The following is a 17926-nucleotide window of genomic DNA, read 5'->3' on the forward strand; positions in this document are numbered from 1 at the left end:
TCCACAACTTGGGCGGTTCCTGCTGGCAAGGGGCAGCGACTGCGATGGCGTTGCCTCATCTTTCTCCCTCATTGCTGAGGGCCCCAAAGATGCCAACGGCAGGAAGAGGAAATGGTCGGTCTTGGGGGTTGAAAGAGGGTAATTGATAAGGAAATGCCAGCGCTACATCCTCCAGGTTTGGAGGAGAGGGAGACTCACCCTGACTCCAGATTTTAAAGGGGGTGGTGGGCTTCTGAGCCCTACCTTTGCTAGGGTTGGGGGACAGAAGTCATGGGGTGTAGGGCTGGACTCAGGGAAAACTCACCCTGGGAGGCCACTGGCAGGTCACTTTCAGTCTCAGGCCTCAGTTTCCTCGTGTCAGGTGGGTCTGGCCTTCTCCCGGATTGCGTCGAGCAATCGCGGCGGGATACCCGTTCAAGGCTTTGAGAACGTGGCTCAAAAGAAAAAAAGCCCGGGGGCGGGTTTGGCAGGCTCGAGGGCCGGGCGGGTGAGCGGATTGGCTGGAGGCGAGGCAGCAGCGCGCCAGGATTGGCCGAATCCGAGAGGGCGGGGCCCAATCTTTAAGAAGCGCGAGGGGGCGCGCCGGGAGTGTGCGCGGACCAGCCTGGTTTACTTGTGAGTAGTGACTGTGGTGACTGTGGTGACTGTGGCGGCGGCGGCGGCGGCGGCGGCAGCGGCGGCGGCTACTATCGCAGCCCAGGCGGAGCGGAGGCCGGCAGAGCGGAGGCCGGCGGAGCGGAGGAGCATCCCGGCATCCCGGTCCCAGGCGGCGTGGCCCGCGGGTCATGGCCAAAGGAGAGGGCGCCGAGAGCGGCTCCGCAGCGGGGCTGCTGCCCACAGGCATCCTACAAGCTGGTGAACGCCCGGCCCAAGTGAAGGTGAGGGCCTGGCACCCCGGGTGGAGGGGAAGGGGCGGGGAGCAGGCTGATGGGGACGTCGAGATATAAGCTTGATTCTGGGACACCTTGGGCTACCCGGGACAGGCGGGCCCAGGGTCAGGAGGGAGCCCGGGGGTGCCCTGGGGCTGGGGGGTGATGGAGAAGGTTTGTAGACGCGGGCGCCCTTTTTTGCCTAACTCCTCCTCATCTCCGCGGAGCCGCCACGCCGCCGGCAGCTCCGCGCGGTGCTGGGCTCAGCAGCCTAGCTGGTTTGTGTTCTTCTATGACACGCGGCTTAGAAGCCAGAGAAACCTTAGAAGGCAAAGAGACCCCAGAAATCTAGATAACGCCCCTTGGTGCCTCATTTCTCACCCCCTGCTTTCCACCCCCACACGCCTACGCTTGCGCCTCAACTCTGTGAGGGCCGCTCAAGTTCATTCATAAGAACAAGGGCTCTGCTCTTAAAGGAGCTGCATTCTTCAGGCGTTTGTGTGAGAGTGGGTGTTGGGGCTCATGCCCGTGCTTTGTGGGTCTTGACCTTATCCCCAGGTCTCTGGACATAATAAAGGACCGAATGAAATCAGGTGGCCCCAAGGAGGGATCCTAGCAAATAGATTTCTGCCTGGGAGGTGACTGCCCTTTCCTTTTAATTTTATTAACTGATCCTTGGGAGGACCCCGGGTAAGCAATTAAGCTGCTGCCATGAATGAGTAATCTCTACTTTCCCTGGGCAACCTCAACCTCCCCAATGCCTCATCCAGAGAGAGCCCAGTCCTACACCTAGAGGCCTTTCCTCCCCTCTCCAAGGTTCCCTAGATGCTGAGGGAGGGTAGGATAGCTTCTGGGTTTGCCTGAGTCTCTAGCTGCCTACAGGGGCCAGGGACACTCTGGGACAGATGGAAGGAACAGCTGTGCCTGCAGCCAGCTGGGCTGGGCCCCTACAGCTCTCTAGAGCCCTCACCCAGTAGGCAGGTGGGTCCTGGCCTCTGAACCAGGGCAGGAACTGGGGCTAGGCTTAGGAAGCTCTTGGCAGCAAGAGGATATTCAGGTTGTAGCAGTTGGTGCTGGATGGGGACAGGTCTGCTGCTGGAACACACTGCTCCTCCAACTTGGAAAAGAGTATGGCTGAAGCCTTGTGTGTGGGGGAGTTTTTTAGGGATGGTGGGCTGATAAGAATCTGGGGGGAGTGGGGTTGGTTGGGTGGGTGGAGGGCGTAGCTTAGGGGCAACTTTCTCAGTATGGATTCCCCTTTTCTAGGTTCCTAAGAACAGAGAATACCTTTCTTGTGGGAAGTCTCCCTGGGTGGGAACAGGGCAAGGCAGACTTGTTCCTTCTGGCAGAGTTGGTTGGAGGGATGGTCCTGCCTCTGGAAATTTCTAGGGTGGAGGCCAGGATCGTGGATCTCTTTTCATCTTTTTCTCTTCTTCCCAGAAGGAACCGAAGAAGAAACAACAGTTGTCCATTTGCAATAAGCTTTGCTATGCCGTTGGGGGGGCCCCCTACCAGGTGACAGGCTGTGCCCTGGGGTTCTTCCTGCAGATCTACCTGTTGGATGTGGCACAGGTGAGTGTACTGAGCCCGCCAGGGGCTCCTGCAGCATCCTGAGGTGGGACAGACTAGGGACTCCCGGGTAGCTTGATTCAGTTTTCTCCATTTGTGAGATGGGACTGGGAATTCCTACTTTGCTGCCTCTTAGAGTCACAGTGGATGAGAAATAAGAAGGCTTTGGAAAGTATCCAGAAGGGGAGTTTATCCACCCCAGGAGTCTTAGCTGGCAAGGTCAGGCAACTCCTCCTTGCCTGGCAAGGGTTAGGTGGTGGTGTGAGGGAGAATGAAGCCCGCTGGTGATGTTGTTCCTAGAAGAGACTGGTACACTATGTCCCCAACTGGACAGCAGTTAGCTGGTTTGTCTCTGGTCTTGGTGGGTGTTTCCAGGCATGTGGGTGAAGTGCAACCCATTTTCACCTGAGGAGCATAGGCATGTCAGGGGGCCTGCAAATGCTGGGCTGAGTTACGGTGCCCCAGTACCCAGGGTCTTTGACTGGGAGGGGTACTGAAGATGAAGCAGGGCTCCTCTGTGCTTTGAGAAGCTTTGGCCAGCAGCCTGGCATCCTTGTCTGGATGGGAGATGGCTGCTGAACGGCCACAGCTCTCGGGGCTCGCACATTGGCCATCTTGTCTATTTAGCATCTGACTTCACAAGCAAGGCATCTTAGTTGTATCCATTTATAGATGGGGAACACTGAGCCCCAGAAAGCACAAATGGCATTGTTCAGCAGCCAGTGTTTAAGCAACTTTCACGGGTTGGACCCTGCGTGGGGTTCAAATAATAGAAACCTGCAGCTAAAGTATAAAACTATGTTGTAGTGAGTGTTAGAGTTGGAAAAATGGGATTAGGGAAACGCCATGTGGGAGAGGCCACCAGTTTCCTAGCTTCCTGGAACCATAGCAATTATAGGGCCTTGATGGATGGAAAAGTCCAGAGAAACTATCTCTTCAGGCCCAGAAGGTTTGGGGGGAGGGAATAGCTTGAATGGGTAGTGACAGGCCACTTTTTAAAAAAACATCTGTAGGTTCCTTTTTCCACGTCCAAGATAGAACTGGACCCTGTAAGATAGGAATCATAACTGCCATTATACAGATGGGAGGTGCACTGTAGTCACCCAGCAAATGCTAATTCTGGTATCAGGTGGTTTGGGGCTCAGGGTTGTGAAAGGGAGGCAAGAAAATATTCCGGATTCATTCTAATTCATTCATTCTGAGTGTTTTCAAGGGCAAGTGAAAGGGAGGATGTAAGGGACAGTTCTGGGAAAGTTTCTCAGGAGGCACACAGTGCTACTGCAATCACAGAACTATTCTTGTCATTATTAGCAAGGCAAGTGGAGATGCTTAAGGCCTGGGAGCAGCATAGGCTGCCAAGGGCCCGGATGAAGCGGGGAGGGAGCCCCTGCTGTTGCCTACCAGTGAAGGTTGAAGTGGGTGGAAAGATGAAGGGGTCATCTTTTGCCTATTTCCCATTCCAGGTGGACCCGTTCTATGCCTCAATCATCCTGTTTCTGGGCCGAGCTTGGGATGCCTTCACAGACCCCCTGGTGGGCTTCTGCATTAGCAAATCCTCCTGGACCCGTCTGGGCCGCCTTATGCCCTGGTGAGTAGAAGAGATTCCTTTGAGGTAGCAGAAGGCAGGGCTTCTGGTATGTCTACTACCCTTCGTTTTTTCCATCTGTTTTGTCACAGGCTGGGGGGTGAAAAGAAGGACTGATGCAAAAACCTGAGTGTCGAAATCCCAGTTGAGGCCTCAGCTGCCCCAGACAAGGGCCATGGGACACCCTGCCAGTTCATTCCCAGACTGGCCAAATTGTTAGTGAGCAGCTTACCCCGGCCCAGGCCCTATTGCTCCCCAAGGTCCATTCCCTTCAGTGAAGCTGGAATTCTAACTTCTCCCACTTAGTCTCTTCCCATAGTGGCAGAAGTAGTACTGCATAGTGGTTGAAAGGTTACACTCTGAAGCCAGCCTGCCTCCGTTTGAATAATAGCTTTCCCCCTTACAGCTGTGCAACCTTGGGGAAGTCACTTAATATCTCTGAGCCTCGAGTTTCTTTATCTATAAAATGGGGATAATAATATACCTATCTTACAAGGTTGTGGTGAGAAATGTTTTGTTTTGTTTTGCTTTATGTAAAGTACTTAGAACAGTGGCTGGTACATATTAAGTAATATATAATTTGGCACCCCTTCAGATGGCTCCTAGTGGGGCAAGAGTGGAAGGCAATACCAAGAATGAGATAGCAGACCCATAACCTCTGGCCCCTTGGTACAAAGCCTACAGTACTCAGCCTCAGGCTGTCTGGCAACTTGGGGCGAGGTGGTGCTACAGATCAGACAGTAAAGGAAGACAGCAGCACAGGCTGACTGGCTGGAGCTTTGGTTCCCTCCAGGACATCCTGCTTGGTAGTGGTGGGGGACATACTCCTTTCATCTCCAGCCCATCCAGGCTCAAGTGGGCGCCTTCCTGCCCCAGGGGTGCCCATACCTGGTCTCCGGCCTTCAAAGCTCTTCCCACAGCCCCCGCCCCCCATAGCTTCCTTTCCCACGAGGGCCCCCTCCCACCTCCCACTGCAATCTTGCCAGTGCCTGGCTAAGGCCCAGGTTAGGGCCTTTGATCCAGGCTTTAGGGCCAGGGGGCAGGACAGTCTGCCTTACCTGGGCAGGCTGCTCTGGGCTCCCAACTGGCAGCTAGAGCCACTCCTGAGGTTGAACCCTGTACCCGCCTCCCTGGCAGCCTGTGGGAGGCGGGGCTCTGCTGCCACATCGCCTCATGTGGCCCAGCCAATGGGAGGCGGCTGCTCTGCCCAGGCCAATACGGCAGCAGTCCGGGTTACTCCCAGTCACTTTCATTCCTCATCGGCTGCTTACGCTGCTGCTTACGAAGAGAGGATGGAGTGTTTGACAAAGGCTGACGCCCTTGTTCTCTGAGGAGACACGTGGATTTGGGAGGAGTGAATGAGGGCAGGGAGGGAGAGCAGGGGAGGCCCTCCCTGTGGCTTCTCCCTGGGCAGGTGTGGCAGCCAGCTTGGTGAAGTTGCTGAGGCCCTTCAGGCTGGTTTCTGATTTAGCGCATGTCCTTACCTGTCTGGGTGGTAACTCCTGGTGATACCTCTTGAGAGGTACCACCACCCTTGTATCTGAGGGCACACTGGACCTCTTGTAGACTGTAATGCCTTGTAGTATATGTGACCTCCCTGTCCATACCAGTTAGCACCTGGGCCCCTCCTCAGGCCTGGGAACTGGCACCCCTTCTGTCAATGTAGGAAGAGGCTGGGCGTTTCCGGGTTTGTGAGTCCTGTGGCTCACTCTTCTTCCAGGCTTTAGACCAGACGTGCCCTCAGCCAGCATTTAGAAACCCCTGCAGACCAGGAAGACTGACAGACACTTTCTCTGGAATTCCCAAGACCATCTGGTGTGAGGCAGGGTGTCAGCAGGGTCACACAGGGAGGCTGAGATGCAGCAGGGCTGGCCCTAAGGTCCGATTTCCAGCCCAGCGCGGTCCCAGCTCCCTGGCTGTGGCCTGTACTCTCCCCCTGAGCTTTCCTGGTGTGATGATCACAGCAAACACTGTGTCCCAAGCACTGTTCTACATTTTAATGTCAACTTATTTAAGTCTCAAACTACTTCAACCCTAGGAAATAGAACCAAGGTCCTTATACTGGCCTGGAAGGGCTCACACGACCCATTTCCTCTCCAATGTCATCTCCTAATTCCATCTCCCAGGCTCACTCCAGCCCAGCCCCACTGGCCTCCGTGCTATTCCTCATACCTGCTGGGCACCTGTCCTACCTGAGGGTGCTTACACTGACTGTCCCCCTTGTCTGGCACACTCTTGCCTCAGACGTCTGCAAGGCCAACTCCCTCTTCTCATTCAAGCCTTGGCACAGATGGCACCTCAGTGAAGGCTGACCTGTCTACTTGGTTGTGAATTGTGTCCCCATACTCCTAGTCCCCATTTAGCCAGCTTTATTAATCACCTCATAATTGGTTATATGACTTTTTTTTATTGTGATTATATATATATGTGTGTGTATATATACATATACATATACATATACATATACATATACATATACATATACATATACATATACACACATATATATATATAACAAATTTACCATTTTAACCATTTCTAAGTGTACAATTCAGTGGCATTAAGTACATTCACATGGTTTTGAAACCATTACCATTATCTACCTCCAGAATTTTTTCATATCATCCCAAACTGAAATTCTGTTCCCATTAAACAATAACTCCCCAGTCCCTGGCAACCACCATTCTACTTTCTGTCTCTATGAATTTGACTACTCTAGATACCTCATATAAGCAGAATCACACAGCATTTATCCTTTCGTGCCTGGCTTATTTCAGTTAGCATAATGTCTTCAAGGTTCATCTGTGTTACAGCACGTGTCAGAATTCCCTTCCTTTTTAAGGCTGAGTAATATGTATACGTATAACGTATGTCCTCCCCTTCCTTAGGATCATCTTCTCCACGCCCCTGGCCATCATTGCCTACTTCCTCATCTGGTTTGTGCCTGACTTCCCACAGGTCCAGGTCCTGTGGTACCTGCTCTTCTATTGCCTCTTTGAGACACTGGTCACGGTGAGTATGGGTACCTGGCTATCAAGGCAGGGGTGAGGGCAGTCCCTGGGGCCTTCAGGGTTGGTGCCCGAAGCCACATCTGTCTGTCCATCATCTGACTGGCCGAGGGCCTCTCTTCCATGCCAGTGTTTCCACGTTCCCTACTCAGCTCTCACCATGTTCATCAGCACAGAGCAGAGTGAGCGGGATTCGGCCACTGCTTATCGTAAGTCTCTCCCCAGCCCACTGATCCCACCCACCAGGAAGCCTGGGTCCCCTGTAGAGCAAGGCCATGAGTTTAGTCCAAGGTGCCCTCTGCTCTACCACCCTATAGCGACCCTACTTGGAGCTGCTACCATCACCTGGGGCTAGAATTGAGCATCTATCCATGTGACCTGCCTCCCTGGGGACCACAAGCCATGGGTCCCCTCCAAAGGACCTTGTTTTCCTGCTCAGGGATGACTGTGGAGGTACTGGGCACAGTGCTGGGCACAGCGATCCAGGGCCAAATCGTAGGCCAAGCGGATATACCTTGTCTTCAGGACCCCAATGGCTCGGCAGTGACCTCGGAAGGTGCCAATCGCACACACAGCACCACCTCACTCAGAGAAACGGTGAGGCCCTTGGGAGAGCAAGGGTTTGGGGAAAAGAGGAATGATGGGGTAGTTTGTAGTCATCCCCAAAATAGTAATCATACTAGTGTCTGTTAAATGTTGGGCATCTGATATACAAACTGTTAATGTGCCCACTTCCCAGATAAGGAAACTGAAGCATAGAGAGGCTACACAATTTGCCCAGGGTGACAGAGTTAGTGAGTTCTAGAAACTAGATTGGGGGAGATTTGAACTGCGGGCTCTCAGACTCCACAGCCCGGCTTCTTAACATTTTGTTCCTCTGGACTTTGCCCAGCCTTGGGAAACTGCTGCAGGCCCAGGATGATTCTCCCATTTCACAGATGGAGACAGTGAGGCCCCAGAAAACAAGGGACTGGTCTAAGGGCATTGAGTGGAGCTGCCGGAGTTGGGAGGAGATCACACTGACTGTCTCTCTCTGTTGCCTTTATCTCCTTTTATAGCAAAACGCATACCTGCTGGCAGCAGGCGTCATTGCCTCCATCTACATTGTGTGTGCGGTCATCCTGGTGCTAGGTGTGCGGGAGCAGAGAGGTGAGAAGCCCTGGGGAGGTGGGCAGGCCCCAGCACAAATGGTTTTGTCCCTCTGCCTGGACCTCTGCTTTTTCTTCACTGTCCTTTCTGGCCCCCAGAACCCTATGAGAGTCAGCAGGCAGAGCCGATATCCTACATTCGGGGCCTCCGGCTGGTCATGAGCCATGGCCCATACGTCAAGCTTATTGCCGGCTTCCTCTTCACCTCTCTGGCTTTCATGGTGAGTGGGGGCCTGACACGCTCAGTCTGGGGTGGGGGTGTGCCCTGGGAGGGGGTAGGCCAAGGACTTAGGATGTGACAAGCCTGAGGGACAGGTGGAGTTGGGGGACGGGTAAGCAGAGGTCCCTGGGGCATGGGTAATGTCTTGGGAGACTCAGCTCCAATCACATCTTTCCTTGTGTTTCCTTCCCTCTGCCTTGCTCCCCCCACAGCTGGTAGAGGGGAACTTTGCCTTGTTTTGCACCTACACCTTGGGCTTCCGCAATGAATTCCAGAATTTCCTCTTGGCCATCATGGTGCGTGCGGGACCCCGCGGGTGGATAGACAGCCTGGGCTGAAGTGGCATAGGCTGTGAGATGGTTCTTTGGAGAGTCAGAGGATGTTTCCCACACTGGCCCAAGGTCATGAAGAGATGAGGGAGGTTTCTCAGAATATTTGGTTGGATCTGACCTACAATTGCTTAGGTAGGACTGTGAAAGAGTTTGGGTGCATATATCAAATCATTATGTTGTACCCTTAAATTGATACAATGTTATATGTATGTCAGTTATATCTCAATGACACTGGGAGGAAAAAAAGAAAGAGTTTGCGATTAGATGTTCAAGTAGAGAGCATAGCAAGAGCAAAAGGGTGGAGGCCAGGAACTTTGGAACTCTGGCTCAGTTGTGCTCAGAGAAGGCAGAAGATGAGATTGGGACCCGCTCTCAGCCCGCCTTGGGAGCCACCAAAGGTGGCTGTCAACTTCCTCACTGCCCAGATAATGTCATCTGGCTGCTCTCAGGCAGGGCTGGGACCACCTTTGGGGTCCTGGAAAGAGCAGGAGGGGTTCCATGGCTCGAACCCACTTCCCTCACCCACTTTGTCCACCCACAGCTCTCGGCCACATTCACCATTCCCTTCTGGCAGTGGTTCCTAACCCAGTTTGGCAAGAAGACAGCCGTATACATTGGGATCTCAGTGAGTGGGGCTGAAGGGACAGCACCTCGGCTGGGCTGGGGGGTGCTGGCGGGAGCCTCTCAGCTGACTCATCTTTCTGCACCCCTCTCCTCTAGTCAGCAGTGCCATTTCTCATCTTAATGGCTCTCATTGAGAGGAACCTGATTATTACATACGTGGTAGCTGTGGCAGCGGGCATCAGTGTAGCAGCTGCCTTCTTACTACCCTGGTAAGTATATAGGCACACCTGGGTATGTTCCCCAGTCCCCCACCTCCACTTCTGAAGCTCCCTGGAGAATTCTATGGCGGCTTCTCCACTTGCAGGCCATTCTGTGGGTCCAGGTTAGGGCAGGTCTTCCAGTAAAGTTGTACAGGTTGCGAACTGTGCAAGAAAACCTAATCAGGTGGAAAATGGGGGCTTAGATCTGGTCTGCACTCTACTGACCCAGCTGAGCAGAGGGGGGTTACGTCATCATGCAGGGCCTTCATTTCTTATTCACACGAAGTTCCCTCTCCTCACTGAGCTGTGTCCCCATGGGCCTCCTCTTCTCAGTGACACCGAGGTGCCAAATGGGCTAGTGGGGATTTGGGGTTGCTAGGTGGGTGGGTCCTCACGGCTGCCACCGCTCTGTACAGGTCCATGCTGCCCGACGTCATTGATGACTTCCACTTGAAGCACCCGCACTCCCACGGAACCGAGCCCATCTTCTTTTCCTTCTACGTCTTCTTCACCAAGTTTGCCTCCGGAGTCTCACTCGGCATCTCCACCCTCAGTCTTGAGTGAGTGGGGTGGGCGCCTGGGGCAGTGCTGGGCAGGTATAGATCCTATGTACCCCCTCCTCACCATTCCCCTTCCCATTGCGTCCCACAGCTTTGCTGGGTACCAGACCCGTGGCTGCTCCCAGCCGGCAGGTGTCAGGTTTACATTGAAGATGCTGGTGACAATGGCTCCCATAGTCCTCATCCTGCTAGGTTTGCTGCTCTTCAAGCTGTACCCCATTGATGAGGAGAGGCGGCGGCAGAACAAAAAGGCCCTGCAGGCTCTGAGGTGAGAGCAGGCAGGGGACCGGGAGGTGGAGCAGGTGCCTCCTGTGACTACGTCCAGACTTCTCTCCCACATGTCTTCCCTTGATGGCTCCTCCTCTGCCCCTTCCCTCTGCTGATTTATAATAGTGGCAGCTGACATTTCTTGAAAACTCAGCTGCATGCCAGGTACTGCGCAGGATGGTTTTACATTTTAATGAATAATTTACCAAGTGCTTATTGGAAGCCTACTGTGTGGCAGGCATTGTTCTAGTGAATGAAACAAACAAAAATCCCTGCTCTCAAGGAGTTTACGTTTTAGACAAAGTGCATTCATGGTCTCCATAACAACAACCCTAGGTGTCAGAGTCCCATGATTCTCTCTGCAGATGAAGAAACTGAGGCTTAACCAGGAAGGGTGACTGGCTCAGCTGATAGAGGGTTGAGCTGGGTTTGAGCCCTGGCATTCTGACTTCACCACCTGCATTCTTCATGGCTTTCCTGGCATGCAGGACCTCAGGTGTGGCCTGAGCCCTGCCTTTCAGGAGATCAGAGGGCAGGGGAGTGACTCATGCCAGCTCATCAGCCAGCCCAGGCCAGAGCATAGTCCTGGGGCTTGTGATATGTTGTGGGCAGCAAGAAGAGTGGACAAACCAACCAGCAGTTTCTGGGCTGGGAGTGGGAGTGAGCAAACTATATATGTCCTGTGGTTTGCCGACAGCTGGCTGAGACTGCCCAGCCAAGATCCCATGAGGAATGATGCAGGTAGGGGCAAGGGAGGGGGCAAAGATGCTTCTTCCAACCCATTTCCTCTGGTTCTTGCAGGGAAGAGGCCAGCAGTTCAGGCTGCTCTGACACAGATTCTACAGAGCTGGCCAGCATCCTCTAGGACCTGTGATGTTGCCTGAAGCCACCATGCATAGGGCCTGTGTCACCAGGCCACATGAGGAATCCAGACCTGCTTGACTGCTCACTGAACAGCTGGTCTCCAGGTGCCAGGAAGGGAGCCAAAGACTTGAGAGTAAGCGGCCCAGGATGACAATGGTGCCCACCTTGGGGCAGGCTATTCATACAGCCACCTGCCTCTCCTCTGCCTGAACATGGGGCCGAGCCCTGGAGTTGCTACTGTGAATATGCCAAGGACTGATCGGGCCTTGCCCGGGACACTAATGTAGAAACATTTTATATGGAGACTAATTAATAATTTAATGACTGTGTACATAGCAGTGTGTGTGTGTATGTATATGTCTGTGAGCTATTAATGTTATTAATTTTCATAAAAGCTAGAAAATGGAGCTTCCTGTTTCTGTCTTTGTTCTTGGCCACTGTGCCAAAATTCAGATAGTGAGAGGAAGCCCTGAGCCGAAGGGGCCTTGGGTGGGGAGAATGTGTCTGGAGGTGTGATAACAGCGTTAGCTAACATTTACTAAACACCTACCTGTACCAGGCACGGTGTGGAGGCTTTACATTCACTTTGCTAGTGTTCTCACTTAATGCTAGAAACCATCTTGCTAAATCAGGACATGTCCCCATTTTAAAGATGAGGAAACTGAGCTCCAGTGTCAAGAGGGACTTGGCTACCATCAAATAGCCAAGCGTGACCTAAGTGGGGCTGCCTCAAGGGGCAGGGGTGCAGGAATGGCTTTAGAGAGGCGTGCTGGAGCCAAGACGCATTGGACCTATGTCTGCAGGGGGACCAGAGGCCAGACGTGCATTCCAGGGCTAGGCAGGTGGCCTGCAGAAGGGGCTGCATCTAGCTCTGGGGCTGTGAGACTCCATGTCAGGACTGTGAGACTCCAATACGTTAACCACCAAGCTCTGCTCTCCTCTGTCTAAGAACGACCAACATACTGTCAGACAGATGTCTGCTCTGCCCAGAACGCTGTGCTTCCCACCGTGTGGGCCTGGCTGTGCTGGGGCAGGTTCTGTGGGACTGAGGCCCTGTGGGGTCGTAGAGACCTGAGATTCTTTCTCCACAACTGTTAATGACAGTGTTGGAGGGTGAGAATGTACCTGACTCTGTGTGTGTGTGTGTGTGTGTGTGTGTGTGTGTGTGTGTTGAAGAGAGGTGCTGGTGAAAACCACCTCTGGAAGGGCGGAGGATGGCCGGGGGAAGGCCTAGTTTTGTAGTATTTGCCTATTTCTATGGTATAAATACTCCTACGATAGCCAATTTCAAGTTACCAATGGTACTATCTTGCAAAATTCCTGAAAAGTTAACACTTGGCTCTTGCAAGCGGATAGGAGCCTGCGTCTGCATATCACTGGCTTTCACACATGTAAGCCAGCCTCCAAAAATCGCAAAAGCAAAGCTGTCAGGATCAGCAGTTACCAGCCCAACGTCTTTATGTTCTAGATGGATAAATGAGGCCCAGAGAAGAGAAGCACTTAGACTCTTTAGGCTAGGGTTTTGACTTTGCATGTGGGGCTCCATTTTTTGCTAATGAAGCCTGCCAAGCCACTTTTATAAATTTATAAAGTGTTACCAACAAGCACTTAATAGATATCAATTCAATCGGTCAATTATAGCCACCAATCCATTTTCTTAAAATATTTTTAATTTCCTAAACCACTCAAGCTTGCTTTTTTCTCCATCCCTATAGTTACTTACAGGTCTTCTCTTCTCTCACGTGGATGATTATACTAGCATCCTCACTGGTCTCTGTCTTTGATTTGATCTCACATTTTTCTGAAAACTATCCAAGATAACCAAGTAGCTCTCCTGTTTAGAAACCCTTCTGTGAGTTCCCATTGCCTTCAGGAGGAAATCCAAAACCCCTGCTGACCTTGCCAGCCCCAGATCTAGATGAAGCTCTTTCTGCAGCCTACCTCCCTGGACCTGCAATGCATGTCTGGCCTCTGGTCCCCGTGGCAGACATAGGCCCAATGTGTCTTGGCTCCAGCACGCCTCTCTAAAGCCATTCCTGCCCCCCGTGCCTCTTGGGGCAGCTCAAGAGTCCATGCCCCCTTTATTGTGGTCTCCCACATACAGTCCAGGGCCAGGCATGGAGGGGTGAGTGGGACTTGTGGTGCTGAATAAATGTGAGCTATGACAAGAGTTGCTTTGTGAGCCAGACCCAATTCCTAATGACCCAATATGATGGTTCTCACTTGGTCTCAGTTTCCCCAACTGTACAATGGGGATTTGGAATTGAAAACCTTTGCCTCTCTCCAGTTTCATGCTCATGGAAAATAGCTCTCCTTTTCAAAGACCGCCCTCCCCCGACTCCCAGGTTGTGGGATGGTTTGGGTACACGTGAGGGAAGTGGGAAAGCAGTCTAGGATCCCAGACACCCCTTGGGTTATTGGCTACTCCAGGTCCCTTCTGGACAGCTTGTACCTGCTCGTCCTTTGGGAGAAGTGCTGTCTCGACTTCCTCTATTCTTGGATCCAGCATTACTATTAAAACTCTGCCTCTCCCTCTTGACTATCCTGCTACACTCAGCAAATCCCCCTCACATCCCCAATCCCTGCTAAAGACCAGATGTGGCTTTGCTTCCACCTGCTGGAAGGAAGGGGCAATATCTTTCAAAATTGCAAAGAAGGAATTCCAAATCTCTCATTGACTGGCTCTATGATTTTGGCTATCCATTTATTGAACAAATATTTATAATGGGCCTACTATGTGTTATGCACTGGCTAGGCCCTGAACATAGAATGGTGAACAAAATAAAGCTTACGTTCTCAGTAGGGACCAATGGCAAATAAATGGACATACGAGGATGGACAATTAAGTTAGCAAACTAATCCTAGAAAAAGTGCTACGTACCTCATTGCTGAATATCACTATGGTCACCTTTGAAGTACTCCCCTTGGGAAGCTATGCACTAACTCCAGCACCTAGTCCACCCTTCAAAGCAATTTTGGAACTCTTTTTCTGGAATGGCCATCAGAGCTGTCGTCGTATTATCCTTGATGTACTGAATGTCATCAAAATGTCTTCCTTTCAATATTTCCTTTATCTTCAGGTAAAGAAGTCATTGGGGACCAGATCAGGTGAGTAGGGAGGGTGTTCCAGTACAGTTATTTATTTACTGGCTCAAGACTCCCTCACAGACAGTGCTGTGTGAGCTGGTGCATTGTCGTGATGCAAGAGCCATGAATTGTTGGCGAAAAGTTCAGGTCGACTCTTTCACGCAGCCTTTTCAGCACCTCCAAATGGTAAACTTGGTGAACTGTTTGTCCAGCTGGTACAAATTCATAATGAATAATCCCTCTGATATCAAAAAAGGTCAACAACATGGTTGCAACAAGTTCGTGAACTTAATTGTCACACCTTTAATACATAAGATAATTTCAGATTGTAATAAGCACCATGAAAAGAAGAAGCAGGGTGATGTAATAGAGGGAACTTGTGTGAAGGCTATTTTAAATTGAGAAAAGACTGTTCTGAGAAAGTGATGTTTGTCTTGAATCACAAAGAGAATTGGCATTCAAAGGACTTCCAGGAAAGTGTTGCAGGGAAAGGAGAGTGCAAAGATCCAGAGGTAGGAAAGAGCTTGTCGTATCTGAAGTGCTAAAAGGAAACAGTGTGGTCAGAGTTCAGTGAACAGGAAGGCAGGTGGTCTGAGGTGCGTTTGGAGAAGCATACAGGTACTAGACCATCTAGGGCCTTGCTGCCCACAGTGAGAGTTCCAATTTTATTTTGAGAACAGCCAAAAAGCCATTGAAGAGATTTAAACAGAATAATGATTTACTTTTTTTTTTTTTTTAACGAAGGCAGAGGCAGATGGTGCAGGTCTTTGTGGGCCACGTTAAACATTTTGATCTTTATCCTAAGAGAAGAGTGAAGCTATTAACGAGTTTTAAGTAGGAGAGTCAAGTGCTAGATCAAGATGGGGATAAAAAAAAAAGGGCTCTGTAGTAAATCTGATGGAAGGTAACCTCAGAGAGTGTCTGGTCATAAAATTCCTAACTGGACAGGTCATGGTGGGGGCCCAGGCCAACAAAAAGGTTATCTTTGCCTTAAGCAAGCCCTGTCCACTGTTTTGTACATCTACGTTCACACACCTTTGAAATGCCAGAGTAATCCTCTTTTTCAGATCTCTGGGAGCCCTAACCACGCTCAAGGGAGCACATAATCTTAACTATGTGTAATCCCCATCTTGCTTTCTCCCACCTTCGTGTAACCTTCCTTAGCTTCCCCCTTAATTCCAAATGTATAAAAGGAACTGCAAAACTGTCATTCCCACAGCACTTGATAGCTTGCTTTCCGGCATATGTCGGCAGTTTAGCTCAAATACATTCTGATAAAAATTCTCTACAGGTTTGGATGTTCTTACATCAACAAAGAGTTTAGAAAGGCTATATCATCTGCTTTGTGGAGAAAGGATGGAAGGAACTGAAAGTGGAAGCAGGATGGCTCCTGTAGAGGCTGCTCTTGCGATGTTTCTAGGCGACAAAGGTAACAGACTGGGGGGTGGCAGTGGAAATGGCAAGAGGACAGATTTGACAGCTGGTTGGCCTGGATAATAAAGTGAGGGAGAGGGAGAGAAAGAGAGAAATGAGAGTGATGCCTAGATTTCTAACTTGGGAAACAGAATGGCTCCTCAACTCAGTAACAGGGAGGACAGGAGGAGGAACAAGCTTGGGGGACAGAACAATTGATTCGTCACCTGTTTGTATCATTTGCATATGAAAAAAAAGAAGAAATCACACTTAGAAATTCCATTAAGTCGGGAACAAGAATACATACTTTCACCACTATGACTATATATATCCTTTAATTGGAGGTATTAGCTGTTAACACAAATTCCGCCAAGTAAATTTAAAGATCTAATTGGCTTTATTGAACGAGCCATGAATTGGGCAGCACCCCATCTAGTAAATAGAAAGGTACTCCATGTACACAATGGAAGGCTTTTATAGACAGAAAGAAGGTGGGACAGGAAGTTAAAAGTGGATTATTTCAGGCAAAGTTGCCTTCCTTAGGGGAAGGCAGGAGGTCTTACAGGCAGATTACCTCACTAGTGTTATCAGGAAATTCCAGACTGATTGGCTTAAAATTCTACTCCTGGGAGAGGCTGACACTGCAATTACGTTGGGCATTTAGTCTTGGGGGTGCTTTCCACAAATGACTCCATGTTGTTTCTTTTGAACATAGTCAATGCAATTAGACAAATAAAAATTGGAAAGGAGTAGGTAAAATGATCTTTGTCAGTGATATGTTTGCATTCCAAGAGAAACCAAATTAATCAACTGAAAAACAACTATAAACAATAAAATTCAGTAAGGAAATGGGGTATAAATACAAAAACCAATATCCTTCATATATGCAAACTGAAATCAGTTAAAACTGCATTGTTCAACATGCTAACCACTGCTACATGTGGCTGTTTGAATTTAAATTTAAAATAATGAAAATTAAATGAAACCTTAAATTTAGTTTCTCAATAGCCACATGTGCTTAGTGGCAACCATATTAGTGTAGTTGTAGAACATGTTTCTCACTGCAGAAAGTTCTACTGTCCCATGCTGAGTTAGAAGACACGGTGAAAGAGACAACCACACTTACGAGATCAATAAAATACCTAGGAATAGGAAAAAACGAGTTCCTTGTCAAACCACATGACTTAAGTTTCGGTTACAGGCCCCATGTCTGGACTTCTGTGTATTTCAGGTCACAGCCAACGTAGCTTCTCTGTGGGAGCCTTCTCGGACTCTCCCAGGCAGAGGGACAGGTTCTTTCAGGCTCCCCAGTACAACATACAGTTGATCCTCATTATTTGCAGATTCGGTACTTGTGAATTTGCTTACTTGCTAAAATGTGTTTGTAATCCCAAGAAGGGAGGCAGGAGAGAGCAGAGAGAAGAAAGAAGCAGCAATAACAGAGGAGGTAGAGAGCCAGAGAAGGTGTTTTAGACCAGATCCAGAGCTTCCCCCTTTTTCTCCAAGGCAGCTGGGCAGCGTAGGGTGGGGCTCAAATCTCCTGGGCAATCAAGGAAATCCTTGATTTCTGTGGCCTACAGCCATTTCTGTGGTGTGGCCCTAACGAGACCCAGCCCAGAGTGAACTCTGCTCACCATCCAGGAAATTGCCTTCTGCCTGGCAGAGATCCTGTTGAAACTGGCCTAGGTTGGGTGGACTGGGTCCCCACCCCAAAGTTTTCCAAGATGACTTGAACAGCTTGAAAGGAGTCTGGGATGTCTTGGGGTTATGTAGGGTGAGAGAAGAAGGGAGGGGGCAAGACCGTCTGCCCTTCTAAGAGTTCGTAAGAGACGGGGAATGAGACCTGGAGCCTCTGCTGTCTCCCACTACAATCACAACAGTCATTCATCCCAGTACCTTCCTCTTCAAGACTCCCATGAAGCCTCAAAGGATGTCTGTACTGGGGAAGGCAGGGGAACAACCCAGCCTAGCCCCCAGGCTCAGCGAGGGTTAGGGGTTACGCAAGGTACACAGTCAATCAGAGGCAGAAAAGGATGGAATCTGGTTTCACTCCCAAGCTCGGAGTTATTTTTGTTTTCCCACCAAATTGTCAGTTTCTTAAGGACCAAGGTTCTTGTCCTGTGCCATTTCCTCCTCCTTCACTTCCACCAGGGTCTAGACTCTAGAGCTAGTTGCCCAGC

At 50.4% G+C, this 17926-nt stretch overlaps 2 protein-coding genes across 8 annotated transcripts in view; one reads left to right on the forward strand and one right to left on the reverse strand.

The window, feature by feature from the left end:
* Positions 1 to 17926, reverse strand: part of MYCL (MYCL proto-oncogene, bHLH transcription factor) — an 84439-nt gene that overhangs the window by 32080 nt on the left and 34433 nt on the right. For 3 of the 6 annotated variants that reach the window (XR_012497181.2, XM_074334477.2, XM_074334476.2), the window contains exon 1: positions 305 to 414. The exons of 1 other annotated variant lie outside the window; for it this stretch is intronic. The gene's annotated coding sequence lies outside the window, so the exon portion shown is untranslated. Of the gene's footprint in view, positions 1 to 304; positions 434 to 17926 lie in introns of those variants that run through there. 2 more of the 6 variants (XM_019737133.3, XM_019737134.3) reach the window with 2 other exon arrangements.
* Positions 592 to 11653, forward strand: MFSD2A (MFSD2 lysolipid transporter A, lysophospholipid). 2 transcript variants are annotated; one of them, XM_019737122.3, is made up of 14 exons: positions 592 to 878; positions 2310 to 2441; positions 3902 to 4026; positions 6912 to 7035; positions 7162 to 7240; positions 7471 to 7628; positions 8090 to 8180; positions 8279 to 8400; positions 8612 to 8695; positions 9273 to 9356; positions 9452 to 9564; positions 9972 to 10115; positions 10207 to 10383; positions 11184 to 11653. In XM_019737122.3, the coding sequence occupies exons 1-14, from the start codon at positions 786 to 788 to the stop codon at positions 11245 to 11247; spliced, it is 1590 nt and encodes a 529-aa protein (XP_019592681.1). In that variant the 5' UTR covers positions 592 to 785; the 3' UTR covers positions 11248 to 11653. The 2 variants fall into 2 exon arrangements, with proteins under 2 accessions (XP_019592681.1, XP_019592682.1); XM_019737123.3 differs by having other exon boundaries at positions 593 to 878; positions 2313 to 2441.

Source organism: Rhinolophus sinicus, chromosome 14 (assembly GCF_057876585.1).
Source record: "Rhinolophus sinicus isolate RSI-liver-muscle chromosome 14, RSI-T2T, whole genome shotgun sequence".
Taxonomy (NCBI): Eukaryota; Metazoa; Chordata; class Mammalia; order Chiroptera; family Rhinolophidae; genus Rhinolophus; species Rhinolophus sinicus.